General features: G+C 62.5%; 2 protein-coding genes across 3 annotated transcripts in view; one reads left to right on the forward strand and one right to left on the reverse strand.

Moving 5' to 3' along the window:
• Positions 1 to 723: 723 nt before the first annotated feature.
• RNPEP (arginyl aminopeptidase) lies at positions 724 to 7,376 on the reverse strand. Its single transcript, XM_056511288.1, has 11 exons — positions 6,945 to 7,376; positions 6,459 to 6,599; positions 5,948 to 6,096; positions 5,288 to 5,404; positions 4,938 to 5,173; positions 4,076 to 4,189; positions 3,749 to 3,861; positions 3,317 to 3,425; positions 2,519 to 2,743; positions 1,836 to 1,978; positions 724 to 983 (listed from the first exon to the last, which is right to left on the reverse strand). Exons 1-11 carry the CDS (start codon positions 7,344 to 7,346, stop codon positions 819 to 821), a joined length of 1,914 nt encoding a protein of 637 aa, XP_056367263.1. The 5' UTR covers positions 7,347 to 7,376; the 3' UTR covers positions 724 to 818.
• Positions 7,377 to 8,814: 1,438 nt separating this feature from the next.
• The window catches only part of NAV1 (neuron navigator 1), a 68,891-nt gene continuing 63,731 nt past the window's right edge, over positions 8,815 to 13,974 (forward strand). For both annotated transcript variants that reach the window (XM_056511451.1, XM_056511452.1), the window contains exon 1: positions 8,815 to 8,870. The gene's annotated coding sequence lies outside the window, so the exon portion shown is untranslated. The remainder of the gene's footprint in view (positions 8,871 to 13,974) is intronic.

Below are 13,974 nucleotides of genomic sequence, written 5' to 3' on the forward strand. Positions count from 1 at the left end.
GCTATTTTGCAGGATGCCAAGACACCTCTCTGACAACATCCCTGAGTTTCCCATGAGATCACAGGATGGGAGGTATTGCAGGGGCCACACAGACTGTCAGGTACACATGAGCTTCCCAGGGCAGTTAGGTGTTCTTGTTATCACCACCTCGTTATCATTATGGCCAGCAGGCTCCCAGGTTACTTATGTTCCTGCAGCCTCGGGCAGTTTTGCACTGGACTTTGTGCAGTCATATCCCTGCATTAGATAAGGAAAAGGAACATTGTGGCTGTCCAGCTTTGCCTTATTCCTACAGTCTCTGCCACATGCAGGCCCCACTGGCTCTTTAAAGCCCGTGGGACTGCAGGTGGGAGAGCAGGAGCACCCCTTTCCTCCAACCCAGTGGCAAAAAGCAAGGTGGAGAAGCAATCCCCAAGTCCTCTTGAGCAGCAGCTCAGGGCACTGGAGCCAGGAGGTGCCAGCTTTGCCACAAGGCACCAGCTGCCCATGTCCCCAGTGTCACATGGGATCTGTGGCAGCTGGGCAGGAGCCTAGCAAGGAGCAGTGTGAGTCAGGGCCAGGAGCTGCTCCAGCCCTGCAGGCACTAAGGCCAAGCCCATCCCTCCAATGCCAGCATCAGGAGAAGCCAGCAGCACCCCAGGTGCCCAGAGCAGGGCTGGCAGTGGGGCAGGGAGTCACTCTAAGATTCCCCATGGCTCACCGGGAACAGGAAGAACACAGAGAAAAAATGACACATTTTAATAAGGAAATGTGCCGAGAGGGAGGCACTGAGGTCCTGCCAGCAGGAACACCGGCAGAGGAGCAGGGCCCAGGCTGCCTCAGGCCTCACCCCCCACCAAGCCCAGGATCTTCTTGACGTAGTTCTGGACGTTGACGTGGAGCTGGGGAGCCGTGGCAGAGAAGGTCTCCATGGCCAGGGCGCGGGTGGCCTCGCAGCCGCCCCACATGGCGCGGTACAGCGGCAGCGTGTACTTCTGCTTGCCCTGCGGGACAGCGCGGTCACGGCCGGGGACTGACACCCCACTGCCCCGCCCAGCACCCAGCACAGCCTATGGACAGCGGGGAACGGGGCCGTGGGCAGCCCTGCCACTCAGCACCTGGACAGGGGAGAACACCTGGGGACCTTGGGGAAGGAGCAGACCCGGAGAAGTTCAAGTTCAACAAGGATGGATGGAGGGATGGAGAGCAGCCCTTCAGAGAAGGACTTGAGAGACAGATTGGGTGTGACCTGGCCACGTGCACCCCCAGCCTGGAAACCCAGCTGTGTCCTAGGCTCATCCCCAGCAGCGTGGCAGCGGGTGAGGGGGAAATTCTGCCGTCTCACAAGACCCCAACACTGGAGCACTGCATCCAGCTCTGGAGCCTCCAGCACAAGAGCAGGTCCAGAGGAGTCCATGGAGCTAATCTGAGAGCTGGAGCACCTCTGCTTTGGGGCCAGGCTGGGAGAGATAGTTCCAGGGAGACCTTAAGGCCCCTTCTAATGCTAGGAGAGCTGAAGAGGGACTTTGGAGTGACAGGACAATGGGGAATGGCTTCCCACTGCCAGAGGACAGGGTTAGATGGGATATTGAAAAGAAACTCTTCCCTGTGAGGGTGGTGAGGCCCTGTCACATCGCTGGAAGTGTCCAAGGCCAGGTTGGATAGAGGCTTGGAGCAACCTGGTCTAGTGGAAGGTGTCCCAGCCCATAGCACAGGGTGGAATAAGATGAGCTTTAAGGTCCCTTCCAACCCAACCCATCCTGTGGGACTATCAAAAGCAAGAGCCAACCCCTGTCTCTCTGGCACTGAAGGCCCTGTGCCCTTCTGGGCACTGCCACCACTGCCCAGGGACAAACCTGGCTGTGCAGGAAGTCCTTGACTTTGCTGTACTCAGCCTCCAGGTTGTTCTTGAGAACGATCTGGCACCAGCGCAGTCGCAGCTCAGCGTTCTGGGACTTGGAGATCTTGGGGTACATCTTGCTCAGCCTTTTCACATTGCCTGTGAGAGGGAACCCTATGAGTCCATCCCAGCTGTGCTGCAAATTCTCTGGGATCCTCCCAGCCTTGGCTAAACCCTGGCCCCTGCCCAAGTGACCCCCCACCCCCAGCTCTGGACCACCCCAGGCACTTGCCAGCTCTGGGCAAGACAGTGCCCATGTTGGGCCTTCCAGGCTGGGCAGCCCTGCAGGGCCACGTGCTGGTGCTTGGGGTGCCAGCATAAAGTGGGGGAGATTCCTCAGCAAAGAGGGCAAGGAGAGTTGTGGTGACATGGGGACATGACAGCCCAGCAGAGCCAGCCTGGGGACAGCAGGACTGCACATGTTCCCATAAATCCAGAGACATGCTTCCTGGCTCTCCACCCCCACCACACTGACCGAGGCTTCCCTGGAACCAGGACCCAGTTGGAGAGGGGCTGATGGCCACACACCTGTGTGTCCTCCCAGTGTGCCCTCCCATCCCTGGCCAACTGGCTGGACTTGGGCACATCACCCTGAATCTCCTCCAGGCACCAGAGCCCTGGGAGTGCCCTGTCACTCACCTTCGGGCAGGGGGGATTTCTGCAGGATCTGATCCAGGAAATAAACCAGCTGGTACGTCCTCCAGCCTGTGATGTCCACAGCTTCGATGGCCTCCATGTTCAAGGCATCAGCTGCCCAGAGCTCTGCCAGCTCATCCGCCGGCCTCATCAGCTGCTGCCCCGGCGACAGGTCAGGCAGGTAGGGCGGCCAGCCTGGCGTGTTCAGCCAGTGGTCAAATTCAAACCCTGCAGCGAGGCAGGAGGGAGAGCTGGGCACAGATCCCTGAGCCCCACACCAGGTGCTGCTGCCCAAACCCCCCCCTGCTTTCTCCCAGTGCCACCAAACCTGCCTGAGGACAGCGACCACCACAAACTAATGGGGTGAGGCCATCAGACCACGGGCTCAGGGAGTGCTTGTGGGTATCAGTCCCAGTGCCACCAGCAGGATGAGCTGGCTCCAGCAGGGAAAGCTCCTGCCAAACTGGGATCTCCAGCAAGGCCAAGCCAAGCCCAGTGTGCTGGCTGGGCCTGATCACCAGGCTGTCATGGACACCCCATGAAACAGCACCCAAGTGCAGAGCAGGGACTGGCTTTGAATGGAAAAACAGGCTGAGCCAGCACGTGCCCAAGCCTGGGCCTGATGCCAGCTGGGCAGTGCCATCCGTGCCTCCTCCGACAGAGCCGGGCTGGCAGCAACAGCATCTCCAGTAAAACAACAAACAAACAGAGGCCCTGGAGGACACAGGCAGCTGTGACACCCACAGGGGCAGGGCTGTGAAGTGCAGCCCTGCTCCCTGGCCAGGATGGCGCTGTACTAACCTGGGATGGAGTCCACGCCTTTCTCCTTCAGCTCGGGGAAGTACTCCAGGAAGAACCCAAGGGTGTCATCTGCAGTGATGCTCTGGAACTTGAACCGGTTCACGTAGGCCTGTGGGGACAGATGAGGCTGATGCCAGACTCACCCCAGCAGCGCTGCCCAGCCCTCTGTGTGCTTCACCTCATGGGGAAACACACTGCAGCACCTGTTCCCTACAGGGGCTGCCCAGCCCCCTGCATCCCCAGGGACACCCCTCAACATTCCCAGCACCTGCTACTAGCATGAGGCTCAACTCTGCCTTCATCTTATTCCTCTATTCACATTCCCATTTCCTACCTCTTCTTCCTCTCCCCAGCCCCCCTCTCAGCCCAGGATCCTGCTGTGCCCTGGCCTCCTGCCATGGCATTTTGGATGACTTTGCAGCTCACACCCACCTGGAGGAAGGCATCAAACTTGCTCTGGTTGCCCACAAGATGGGCCAAGTAGCTGACGAAGCAGTACCCCTTCTCATAGGGTGTTTCATTGTACGTGTCATCTGGATTGACACCTAGAAAAAGGCAAAACCCTCAGAAATCCTCTGCTCACCTGCAAAACAACACAGCCCTCACGTCCACCAAGATTCCCCATCTGTGCTGGGCACAGCCTATCCCAGCGCTCCTGCAGCCATCATCTCTGCGGGTCCCATCAGCCACGCTGGTGTCACTCCTGGCTCCCCCAGCCCTGTCACTGCCCCACTCCCCAGAGCCAGGACAGCCACAGACCTGGCTCGATCACCACCCGCAGCCTGTTGAGCGGGTGCTGCTCCCCGGTGCTGTCCATGTGCTGGCGCAGCAGGGCCCGTCCCGTGGCGGCCTCCAGGCAGGTGTAGGGCAGCCCTGCAGAGACAAGGAGGAGTTTGGGGAGCACAGCCATGGCACAGAACAGCACCAGTGCTGAGCTGGGACAGCAGGAAACCAACACATGGGGAGCTGGGATGGCAGGGCTGCAGGGAGGCAACCCAGCCCCAGGCAGCGAGGGATTTTTTGGGCCACTTAAATTTGTGTGGATACAGCAAATTGTGCTGGGAGAACATGAGCTTCTGTACAGGACTGTGTGTCAGGGGGGAGGTCAGGACAGCTGGTATCAGCTCCACATGGGAGGTACAGGAGGATGAGGAAGGTGAGGCAAGGACACAGTGCCCACACTCCTGGCAGGGGTTGTGGGGAACTGTCCATCTCAGAGCAAAGGCTACTGAAAATGACAGACTAGTTTGGGCTGGAAGGGACACTAAAGATCATCTTGTTCCACCCTCTGCCATGGACAGGGACACTAGACCAGTGGACACCTTCCACTAGACCAGGTGGCTCCAAGCCCCATCCAACCTGGCCTTGGACACTTCCACGTATGGGGTAGCCACAGTTTCTCTGGGCCACCTGTGCCAGTCCCTCCCAAACTCACAATATCTAATCTAAACCTACTCTTTTTCAGTTTACAGAACACCAGAGGGCCTTGCAGCTGCTGCCCTTCACCTCTGGTGAGGTGCAGTGCGGGCTCCATCGCCACTGGCGCTGGGAGGGACGTGCTGAGCCGTGGGGCTCAGCCCCAGGCGCAGGCAGCGCGCCGCGGGCAGGCTCAGCCACGCACCGTACACCTCGGCCGAGATGCGCCGCTGCGCGTACATGGTGAAACCCTCGTTCAGCCAGAACTCGCCCCACGTGGCGTTGGTGACCAGGTTGCCGAACCAGCTGTGGGAGATCTCGTGGATGATGACGTCCACCAGGGAGCGGTCCCCGGCCAGCAGGCACGGCGTGACGAAGGTGAGGCAGGGGTTCTCCATGCCGCCGAACGGGAAGGAGGGCGGCATGAACAGGATGTCGTACCTGCCACGGAACCCGGGCTCAGACCCCACTCCTCCTGAGGATGGGGCTGGGACAGAAGGAAGTTCTCTCCCTGTCCCTGGGGAGCCAGATCCTTCAGGAACCTTCCAGCCATACCTGCCCCAAACATAAGGTCCAAAGAGTTTCTCTCCAACCACCAGGAACTCCTCAATCACCCCGTCGTACTCCTTCTTGGCAGCCTCAATCAGGCAGGGCTCGGCCCAGACGCGGCTCCTGGCCAATGCACAGAAGAGGAAGTTTAACCATTAGGGGACTTTCACCTCCTTGCTTCATCAGACAGAAACTGCACAGGTTAATTTCAAAGAAAAATAAAACCCTGCTGATAAAGGCTCCTAAAGAGGCCAAGAGTGCAAATTGCTGTGATTTCTTTCCTGGTCTGAATGTCAAAGGGCTTTTATATGGCTGCAGTGGCAGCCAAGAACTCAAGAAAACACCAGCATGTGAGGAAATGTGGGATCCTCCATGCACGGGGACCCACTGCCCTCATTCACATGCAGGGTGACATGAGCAGAGCCAGGGACCCTCCTGAAGGTGTGGGGACCCAGCATCAAGGCTCCTTCTCACTCTCCACTTTGGGAAGAACCCTCATCCTGTGAGCCCCCAATCTGGTGACACAGACAGGGACTGACTGTGCCATGTTTATGGCCAGTGTCTCTGCTCTCCAGAGCCCTGTGGAGCAGGAGAGGCAGGAGGTGGCTGCCACAGGAGCTTCACTGTGCAGCTGCCACAGCTCTGGAGCCCTCTTGGGCCCCTTACCTTGGGCCAACATCAGCAGATACAATGTCCCCAACAACCAGAGCGATCAGGTAGGAGGGGATAGGCTGGGACATCTTGAATACAAAGGTGTTGTCCTTCTGCTTCTCCCAGGTCGTGGCACTCATCACAGCTGTGAAGCCCTCAGGGACCTGAACACGTGGATAAAACCATCCATTAGATCCACAGCATACACAGTGGGAGGCCAGCTAAGCCAGCTGGGACACCACAATGTCTGATGGCAAATGTATCCCAGCCTGAAGGTGCTGGGCCCATGGGCACTGCAGGCTTTGGAGAGCAGAGCAGGGACACCTCGAGCTCCCAGGAGAAAAGGAAATACTGGAGCTGAAGGTGTGGAAGGGCAGAGGATGCAGGTCTCTCAGTCACTGGCTCCCCTTCCAGTTCTTGCACAACTACTCATTCTTCCTGTTGCCAAGCCAGTGTAGAACCCATGGCAAATCCACCAGCCTGGGCTGAGCCCAGGGAGACTGAGCTTACCTTCAGCTCTGCTTACCTGCACGGTGGCTGAATAGGTGAACTTGACTGAGGGGGTGTCGAAGCAGGGGAAGAAGGACCTGTTGAGGACAGCCTGGCCCTGTGTGTACATGTAGGGCTTCTGCTTCCCCGCCGTCTGCTCGGGGGACAGCCAGCACACCTGGGGAGGCACCAAGACCCCGGTCAGGGGCTCGACCACAGCTGCTCCTTACGGAGGGAGCTGGGAAGGGGCTCCACACCCGGGGATGCTCTGCCCACCCCAGGCCTGGTGTCCCCTGGACCATCCCCAGCTCCCCCCGAGTCTGGCGGCCCCCAGTCCGGCACCCACTCTTGGTCTTTGTGGGTCTGGGTGTCCCACCGGGCTCGGCGTCCCTTCCTCCCACCCGGTCACCCGCCGCTCTCTCCGTGCCCGGTGTCCCCCGGAGTCCCCCTGCTCACCCCGGTCCCGGTGGCCCCCGGTGCCCTCCCACTCCCCCGCGGTGTCCCTCGGTGTCCCACCGCTCACCCCGGGCCCCTCGCCCGCCTCGTAGTCGATGAGGAGGGTGAGCAGCTGCCCGGCGCGGGGGGCCTGGGGCAGGGCGATGTGCAGGGCGCTGCCATAGCTGGCGAAGGGCCGGCTCTCCACGGGCAGCTCCTGCCCGGCCGCGTCCCCGGGCCCGCCCGGCGGCGGCAGGAGCGCGGCGCGGCTCACGGCCAGCGCGGGGTGCGCGTCCAGCCGCAGCTCCGCGCCCGCGCCGTCCCGCTCGCAGCGCAGCTCCAGCCGCGCCCGCCCCCGCAGCCGCCCCGCGCCCGCGGCCGCGAAGGACACGCGCAGCTCCAGGTGCAGGTGCCGCAGCGACCACGGGCCCGCGCTGCTCGCCGAGGCGCTGTCCCGCACCGGGGACGCGTCCGGCACCGGGGCCGCCATCGCCGCGCCGGGCACGGGGCGGGACCGGGGCGGGGCGGGGCCGGGGCGGGATCGGGGCGGGACCGGGGCGGGGCGGGACCGGGGCGGGATCGGGGCGGGACCGGGGCGGGACCGGGGCGGGGCGGGACCGGGGCGGGATCGGGGCTGGGCCGGAGCGGGATCGGGGCGGGACCGGGGCGGGACCGGGGCGGGATCGGGGCTGGGCCGGGGCCGGGCGGGAGGCGGGTCCCGTCCAGGGGAGGGCGCGGGGCGGTCCCGGCAGCGGGAAAGGAGAGGCGGGGACGCCGTGGGTGCGGGGTGGAGGGGGCCCATGGGGGGATCCATGGCCGGGCAATGGCAGGGACCCATGCGGGGATCCCTCGGGCATCCATGGAGGGAGGATGGGTGGGATCCATCGGGGATCCATGGGTGGGGGATGGAGAGGACATGGGGTGGGATCCATGTTATGGGGATGTAGGGGGATCTGTGAGGGTCCTATGGGCGTTCTAGACAGAATTCAGGAGAAGGGGGGAATCCATGGGTTGGGCAGAACCAAGAGAGATCTGGCAGAAGTGGGGACGGGAGGAATTTGTTGGTGTGAGGGATCCAGGAAAATCCATGGGCAGGTTCAATGCGAGGTGGGGGGAACAGCAGAATCCAGAGGTTGGAAATTCGTGGATCATGGTGAGGCACCCCTGGACAGAAGGGTCTATAGGGATCCAAAATGGGATCCATTGCAGGATTCATGTCGGGCTCCACGGAGAGAGGATGGAGGGACGACCCAGCACAGGGAAGATCCAGGGGAACTCGAGGGAGAATATGGATACAGATCCTTGGGAAGATCAAGTGCGAAGATCCATGACGGGAGAGCTCCATCGCGGGGGATCTGGGGAAGAAGGGAGTAGGAGTGGATGGGACCGGGATCCCTAAGAAATCCGTTGCGGGGGTCCATGGGGTATCCGGAGGGTGGGACAATGTCAGGATCCATGGGGAGGGGATAGAGGGATGATCCACCGGCGAGCTCGTGGGGACATCCGGGGAGAGCCAGGAGGGATATCCAGAGGGAACCAGGGGGATCCCGAGGTCAGGGCGACCCTGTGGGATCCATGAGAAATCCGAGGAGGGGATGTTCCGTGGGAGACTGGGGGGCGTCCATGGGGTTTCCCCGGCTCAGGCTCCGTTGCCGGTTCCAGGCGCCGCGTCTCGGCAGCGGAGCGGTCCGGGGGCAGCGGGGACCGGGCGGGGCCGCCCCAGGAACCGAGCGGGGCAGCGGCGGCCCCGGGTCGGGCAGCGGGGAGCGGGGAGAGGGGAGAGGGGAACGGGGAGCGGCAGCGGGGAGAGGGGAGAGGGGAGAGGAAAACGGGGAGCGGCAGCGGGGCCAGGGGAGCGGGGACGGGGCGGGCACCCGGGCGGCCGGGGCGGCGGGGCCGGGCTCGGGCCTGCGCGACTCCTCCCCCGGCCCCGGCCCGGCCCGGCGGGTCCCGCCGCGCTGTCACTCCGAGCGGCGGCGGCTCCGGGGCCGCGCGGGACGGGGCGCAGCGAGCGGTGAGCGGGGCACCGGGGTCGGGCCGCGGGCGCTTCCCCGAGAGCGGGAGACCCGGGAGATGCCAGTGGGAGCGGGGGTGATGGGGGACATCCTGCGTGGCCCTGGAAGGCAGGGACACCCCGGTGGAGACCGGCTCTGAGACGGAACACCCCGCCGGGGACTGGCGGTGGCATTCGGGGACACACGGTTGGGTCATCCTGCGGGGATCAGCGTTGACAGAGGGGACAACGGTGGTGATGGAGGACACCCCATGGGGGGACTGGCTAGACACAGCGGGAGCGGCAGATGATGGGGAGCGCCCTGATGAGGACCGAGGTGATGGGGTCATGCTGCGGGAAGCAGCGGTGACACGAGAGACACGGCGGCGGGGACGGGGAGTACAGGCAGCGGGTAGGGGCTGGCACAGCCTGACACTCGGGACAGCCCCCGCGTCCCCTCTCCTGTGTCCCACAGTGTCCCCACCTCTCCGCAGAGACCGTGCTTCAGCAGTGGGAGCTGCAGCGTGACCGGGCTGGCAAATTCCTGTCCCAGTGCCTTCGGTGTCCCCTGGACAACCCCAATTCCTGTCCCCGGCAGAGGGGGGCTGCAGGAAGATGCTGTGGTGCCTTCCCAGTTCAGTCCTGGGGAGCAAAATGGCCATCAAAGGGTTATGGGGGAAACCGAAGCACAGGGAAAATGTGTGTCTGCTGCCCCACATCTCCTTTGCACAGGCAGAGCAGGTCGATGCTGGCAGATCATGGTGTTTGCCCTCATTTTGGGCATGGCAAGGTGCTTCCATGCTGCAGGCATCCATGGGTGCTTCCCAGGGGGAATCCTCCACCCCTGGGGGGAAGGAGCCATCCCCACGCTCCTTGGAGCCGGGAATGTCGCAGCCAAACTGGGATGGCACAGGACGGAGGGAATCTTTGAGATGACTTCATCGCGGGCTGTGCCCCGTGAGACACGGAGGTGCCCGTCACCCTGTGCGAGGGAAGCGGTGAAAACACACTGAGTGCATGTGCCAGGACGACTCTTTTCCTGGATTTCACCTAGGAAAATAACAACTGGGAGGGGAGCCAGGGAGTCTGGGTGTGCTGGGATGCCAGGCCCGCAGCCAGCCCTGCTGGATCCCCGCAGCTGCCCAGGGCAGGCAGACCCCGTGCAGGCAGGGCTTGCCCGCGGGGTTTCGGGGTGCTGCCTGCGTTCCCCAAGGCTTTGCCGTAGCTGCCGTGCCATTATCCCGGTGCCAGAGAGGGTCCGTGTGCTCCCAAGGGGTCACAGGGATGGGGCAGCTCCCTGCACCCCAGAGCAGCGTGTGTTGGTGTCTGTGCTGTTGGAAGGAGGGGCTGGACCCCCCAGTTTCACAGCTGGGAGAGCTGAATCAGGAAATCCCGGCTGGCCCGGCCGGATCCTGGCTGAGTCATTTCGCGGCGCTGAGTAAGTGCCCGTGCGGGGCTGCGGGGCCGGGGGGGCAGCGGCTGCCTCGGGTCACTCCCGGCCCTGCCGGCCCCGTGCCTCAGTTTACCTGCAACGTTTGCCTAGGATGGATGAGACAGAAGGCTCCAGGGACGTGGACATGTCACACATCCCGGCATGGGAGCTGGCTCTGAGGGGCCAGGGAGAGGGCAGACAGGTTGGGATGGGGCTCAGTGAGCTCTGGTGCTCATTGGAAGGAGAATGGTATCCCCGAGGCAGGATTTGGGATCCTCTTTCTGATAAAGGGGGTCTCCAGCCTTGGTGTGTTGGGAGGGGGTTGGCATTGAGGAGAGGAATGGGGGTGAAGAAGGATGGGGATGAGAACTGGGATGGGAAATAAAATCGGGTTCAGGATAGGGAAGGAATGGGGATAAGATGGGATATGAAGTGAGATGAGATGAGATGAGATGAGATGAGATGAGATGAGATGAGATGAGATATGCATTGGGGGTGGGATGAGGATAGGGATGGGCATAGGGACAGGATAGAATGAGGTGGGGGTGAGGACGGGAATAGGATGGGGACAGGGATGAGGCTGACAGGGCTGGAGCAGAGCTTGGGGTGCATGTGGGGACGTGGAGGGAGTCAGGCTGGCCCCACTGGCAGCAGGATGTAAATAACCTGCCAGGACACGAGGTTTTTTTCCTGCTGCCCCCCATGCAGCTCCACGGACAGGAAAAAGGTGTTTCCTCCTGCGGATGGGAGCGGGGCCCAGGCCTGCAGTGGGCTGTGGGGCCTGGGCCACAGGGAGGGGAATCAGGTGACCCCTCGGGCTGGATCTTGGGGTGCAGCTGCTGATCCCGTGCCTGGTGGGACCCTGACCTCATGGGGCCACTGCAGCCCCCTGGGCCCTGGCTGGGCTGCTGGCAGGAGCCCCAGTGCAGGCTGACACCCCTGTGGGGACAGGAGGTGGTGCCACCAGGCTGGGGCACCCTGTCCTGTCCTCAGTGCTGCCAGCCAGGGCAGGCACCAGATGAGAGCCCTGGGGATGTTCCTCCTTTCTGGCTGGAGCAGGATCTGTGTGGAGCAGGAGTGGCACTGTGGGATGGGAGCCTCTCCTTGCCCACGACCCTTGCAGACCAAGCAGGATGTCCCCTCACCTGCACGTGCTGCCTGGGGATGTCTGGCATGCTCCACCACCACAAAGTGCCTGGTCATCAGCCTGGGCTGGGGACACCAGAGTGGGACTGGGACATCAGTATTGGATGGAAGTCTTCAGCATTTGTTCCCACCACATTTGTCCTCCCCTCTGCCTTGCTGCTAGCAAATGGGTGACAGTCCCCTCTCACCTGGCTGGGGCATCCATTTAGTGGCAGTCAGGGCAGGGACAGCACCTTCTGTCCTCCCACAGCCCTTTGTGCCTTGTGCAGTAGGAAAAGCAGCAGTGACAAGGAGGGAGCAGCCTCTGCCCACTGTCCTGTGTGTCCCCAGGGAAAGCCCATCTCATGTCACTGGCCTGTCCTGGCTGGGCAGGACCAGTCCCCAAGCCCTAACCGAGCCCAGAGGAGTGCCAGCCCCAGGAGTGCTCTGTGGGCAGCCAGGACCTGCTGGGCACTGCTGCAATGGCACTGCTGGTGACAAGGCTGGTGGCAGTGCACAGGGACAGGCTGCAGGCAGGTGCCAGCACCCGTGGGAACTCCTGGAATGCTCCAGGTGACACCCTGTCCCAGCAGGCTCTGGTGGCTTCCTTGGTGCGTTTGCTGGCACAACTAGAGTCCTGCTCATTAGCAAGTGACCTCTAATGAGTTTGGCCTGGTTGTGCTGCAGGGTCTGGGCAGTGCTATGGATATTGGCACTGCTGTGGATTGACTGCCTGGATCAGGAGACAGATGCTTGTTGGGAGAGGGGCTGGAGGATCCTCTGGCACGTGGCACCCATGACCACCATCACAGGAAGTCACAATAATTGGGGAGAGCAAGATTTTCATTAACCAGGGTCCTGGAGGTCCTGGAGGAGCAGGGGAGCGTTTGAAGCTCTGCTCTGTCCCAGGGGGTCATGGTGGGGTAGGAGCAGGGGTGAGGCTGTGGGACCCCCTGCACTTTGAGCTTGTCTGGTCGATGCCCCATCCCAGCCCCAAATCACTTGTGGCATCCTCCACACTCTCAGGACTTTATGAGGGGCTCTGGGTCACCCCATCTCGGTGCAGGGCTGCCATGAGTTTCACTGTGGGACCACATCCTGCAAGTTCCCTTCCACGAGGGCTCAGCAGCAGGGATTGGTGCCACTCTGACCCCTGCCCCGCTGCCACCAGGAACTGCATGTGGAGGAAACAGGGGACAAGCCACCCATGCCCGGGGCCGGCTGGGGAAGAGGGACTGGTGTCACTGGTGTCCCTGGTGTCCCTGGTGTCCCTGGTGTCCCTGGTGTCACTGGTGTCCCTGGTGTCACCGGTGTCCCTGGTGTCCCTGGTGTCCCTGGTGTCACTGGTGTCACCGGTGTCCCTGGTGTCCCTGGTGTCACCGGTGTCCCTGGTGTCACTGGTGTCACCAGTGTCCCTGGTGTCCCTGGTGTCACTGGTGTCCCTGGTGTCTCTGGTGTCACCGGTGTCACTGGTGTCCCTGGTGTCACCGATATCACTGGTGTCCCTGGTGTCACTGGTGTCCCTGGTGTCACTGGTGTCTCTAGTGTCACTGGTGTCCCTGGTGTCCCTGGTGTCACTGGTGTCTCTAGTGTCACTGGTGTCCCTGGTGTCACTGGTGTCACTGGTGTCCGTGGTGTCACTGGTGTCCCTGGTGTCACCGGTGTCCCTGGTGTCCCTGGTGTCACCGGTGTCACCGGTGTCCCTGGTGTCCCTGGTGTCACTGGTGTCCCTGGTGTCCCTGGTGTCACCGGTGCCACTGGTGTCCCTGGTGTCTCTAGTGTCACTGGTGTCACTGGTGTCACCGGTGTCCCTGGTGTCCCTGGTGTCCCTGGTGTCACTGGTGTCCCTGGTGTCACTGGTGTCACTGGTGTCCCTGGTGTCCCGCATCCTCTCACCGCCGGCGCGGGGGAATCGGGCTCCGAAGGTCTCAGCTGTGCTGCGGGGTTTGGCCTGGGAGCCAAACGCCTCCCGGTGTTTGCAGGGCTCCCCTGCTCCCGGCAGGAGCGGAGGGAAGCCGGGGGAGCTGGGGCTGTGCGGATGCGGCCGGGCGGCGCCGCCTCCGGCAGCGGAAACTCCCCGTGAGCCGGGCAGGGCGCTCGGTCACGGCTTCTCCTCCACCCCTTCTCCCCCGCCTTCCCTTCTCCGCGCCCCTCTGGGCTCTGCGAGCCCTGCTCGCTCCCTGCCGAGGGGATGTGCGGCGTGGGGATGCTGCCGTCCTCCAGCGGGCTCGCTCCGGGCGGGCAGGATGCCGGAGGGATGTTTGAGGGATGCACGGCTCCCCTCTAGGAAAGCCAGGCATCCTTCAGACGCGATGGCCTCATGACGGCTCCATTGGCTGCACCCTTTGGAGGGAGGATGTTTAATTTTAGGTGTAAGAGGGTCGTGGGACCGGAGCTGCTGCCTGTGCTGGGGCTGGTGAGGGGTGTTAGGGCCAGGGAGGGCATTGCCAGCCCCTGCCAGCCTCCTCCAGCCTCATGTGTTAAGTGAGTGACAGTCCTCAACTCCCTTGGGATGTTGGCAGCATGGACACACTTGGAGTTGTTCTGAAAAACCCTGGGGATGTGGAT

Source organism: Oenanthe melanoleuca, chromosome 26 (genome assembly GCF_029582105.1).
Source record: "Oenanthe melanoleuca isolate GR-GAL-2019-014 chromosome 26, OMel1.0, whole genome shotgun sequence".
Lineage (NCBI taxonomy): Eukaryota > Metazoa > Chordata > Aves > Passeriformes > Muscicapidae > Oenanthe > Oenanthe melanoleuca.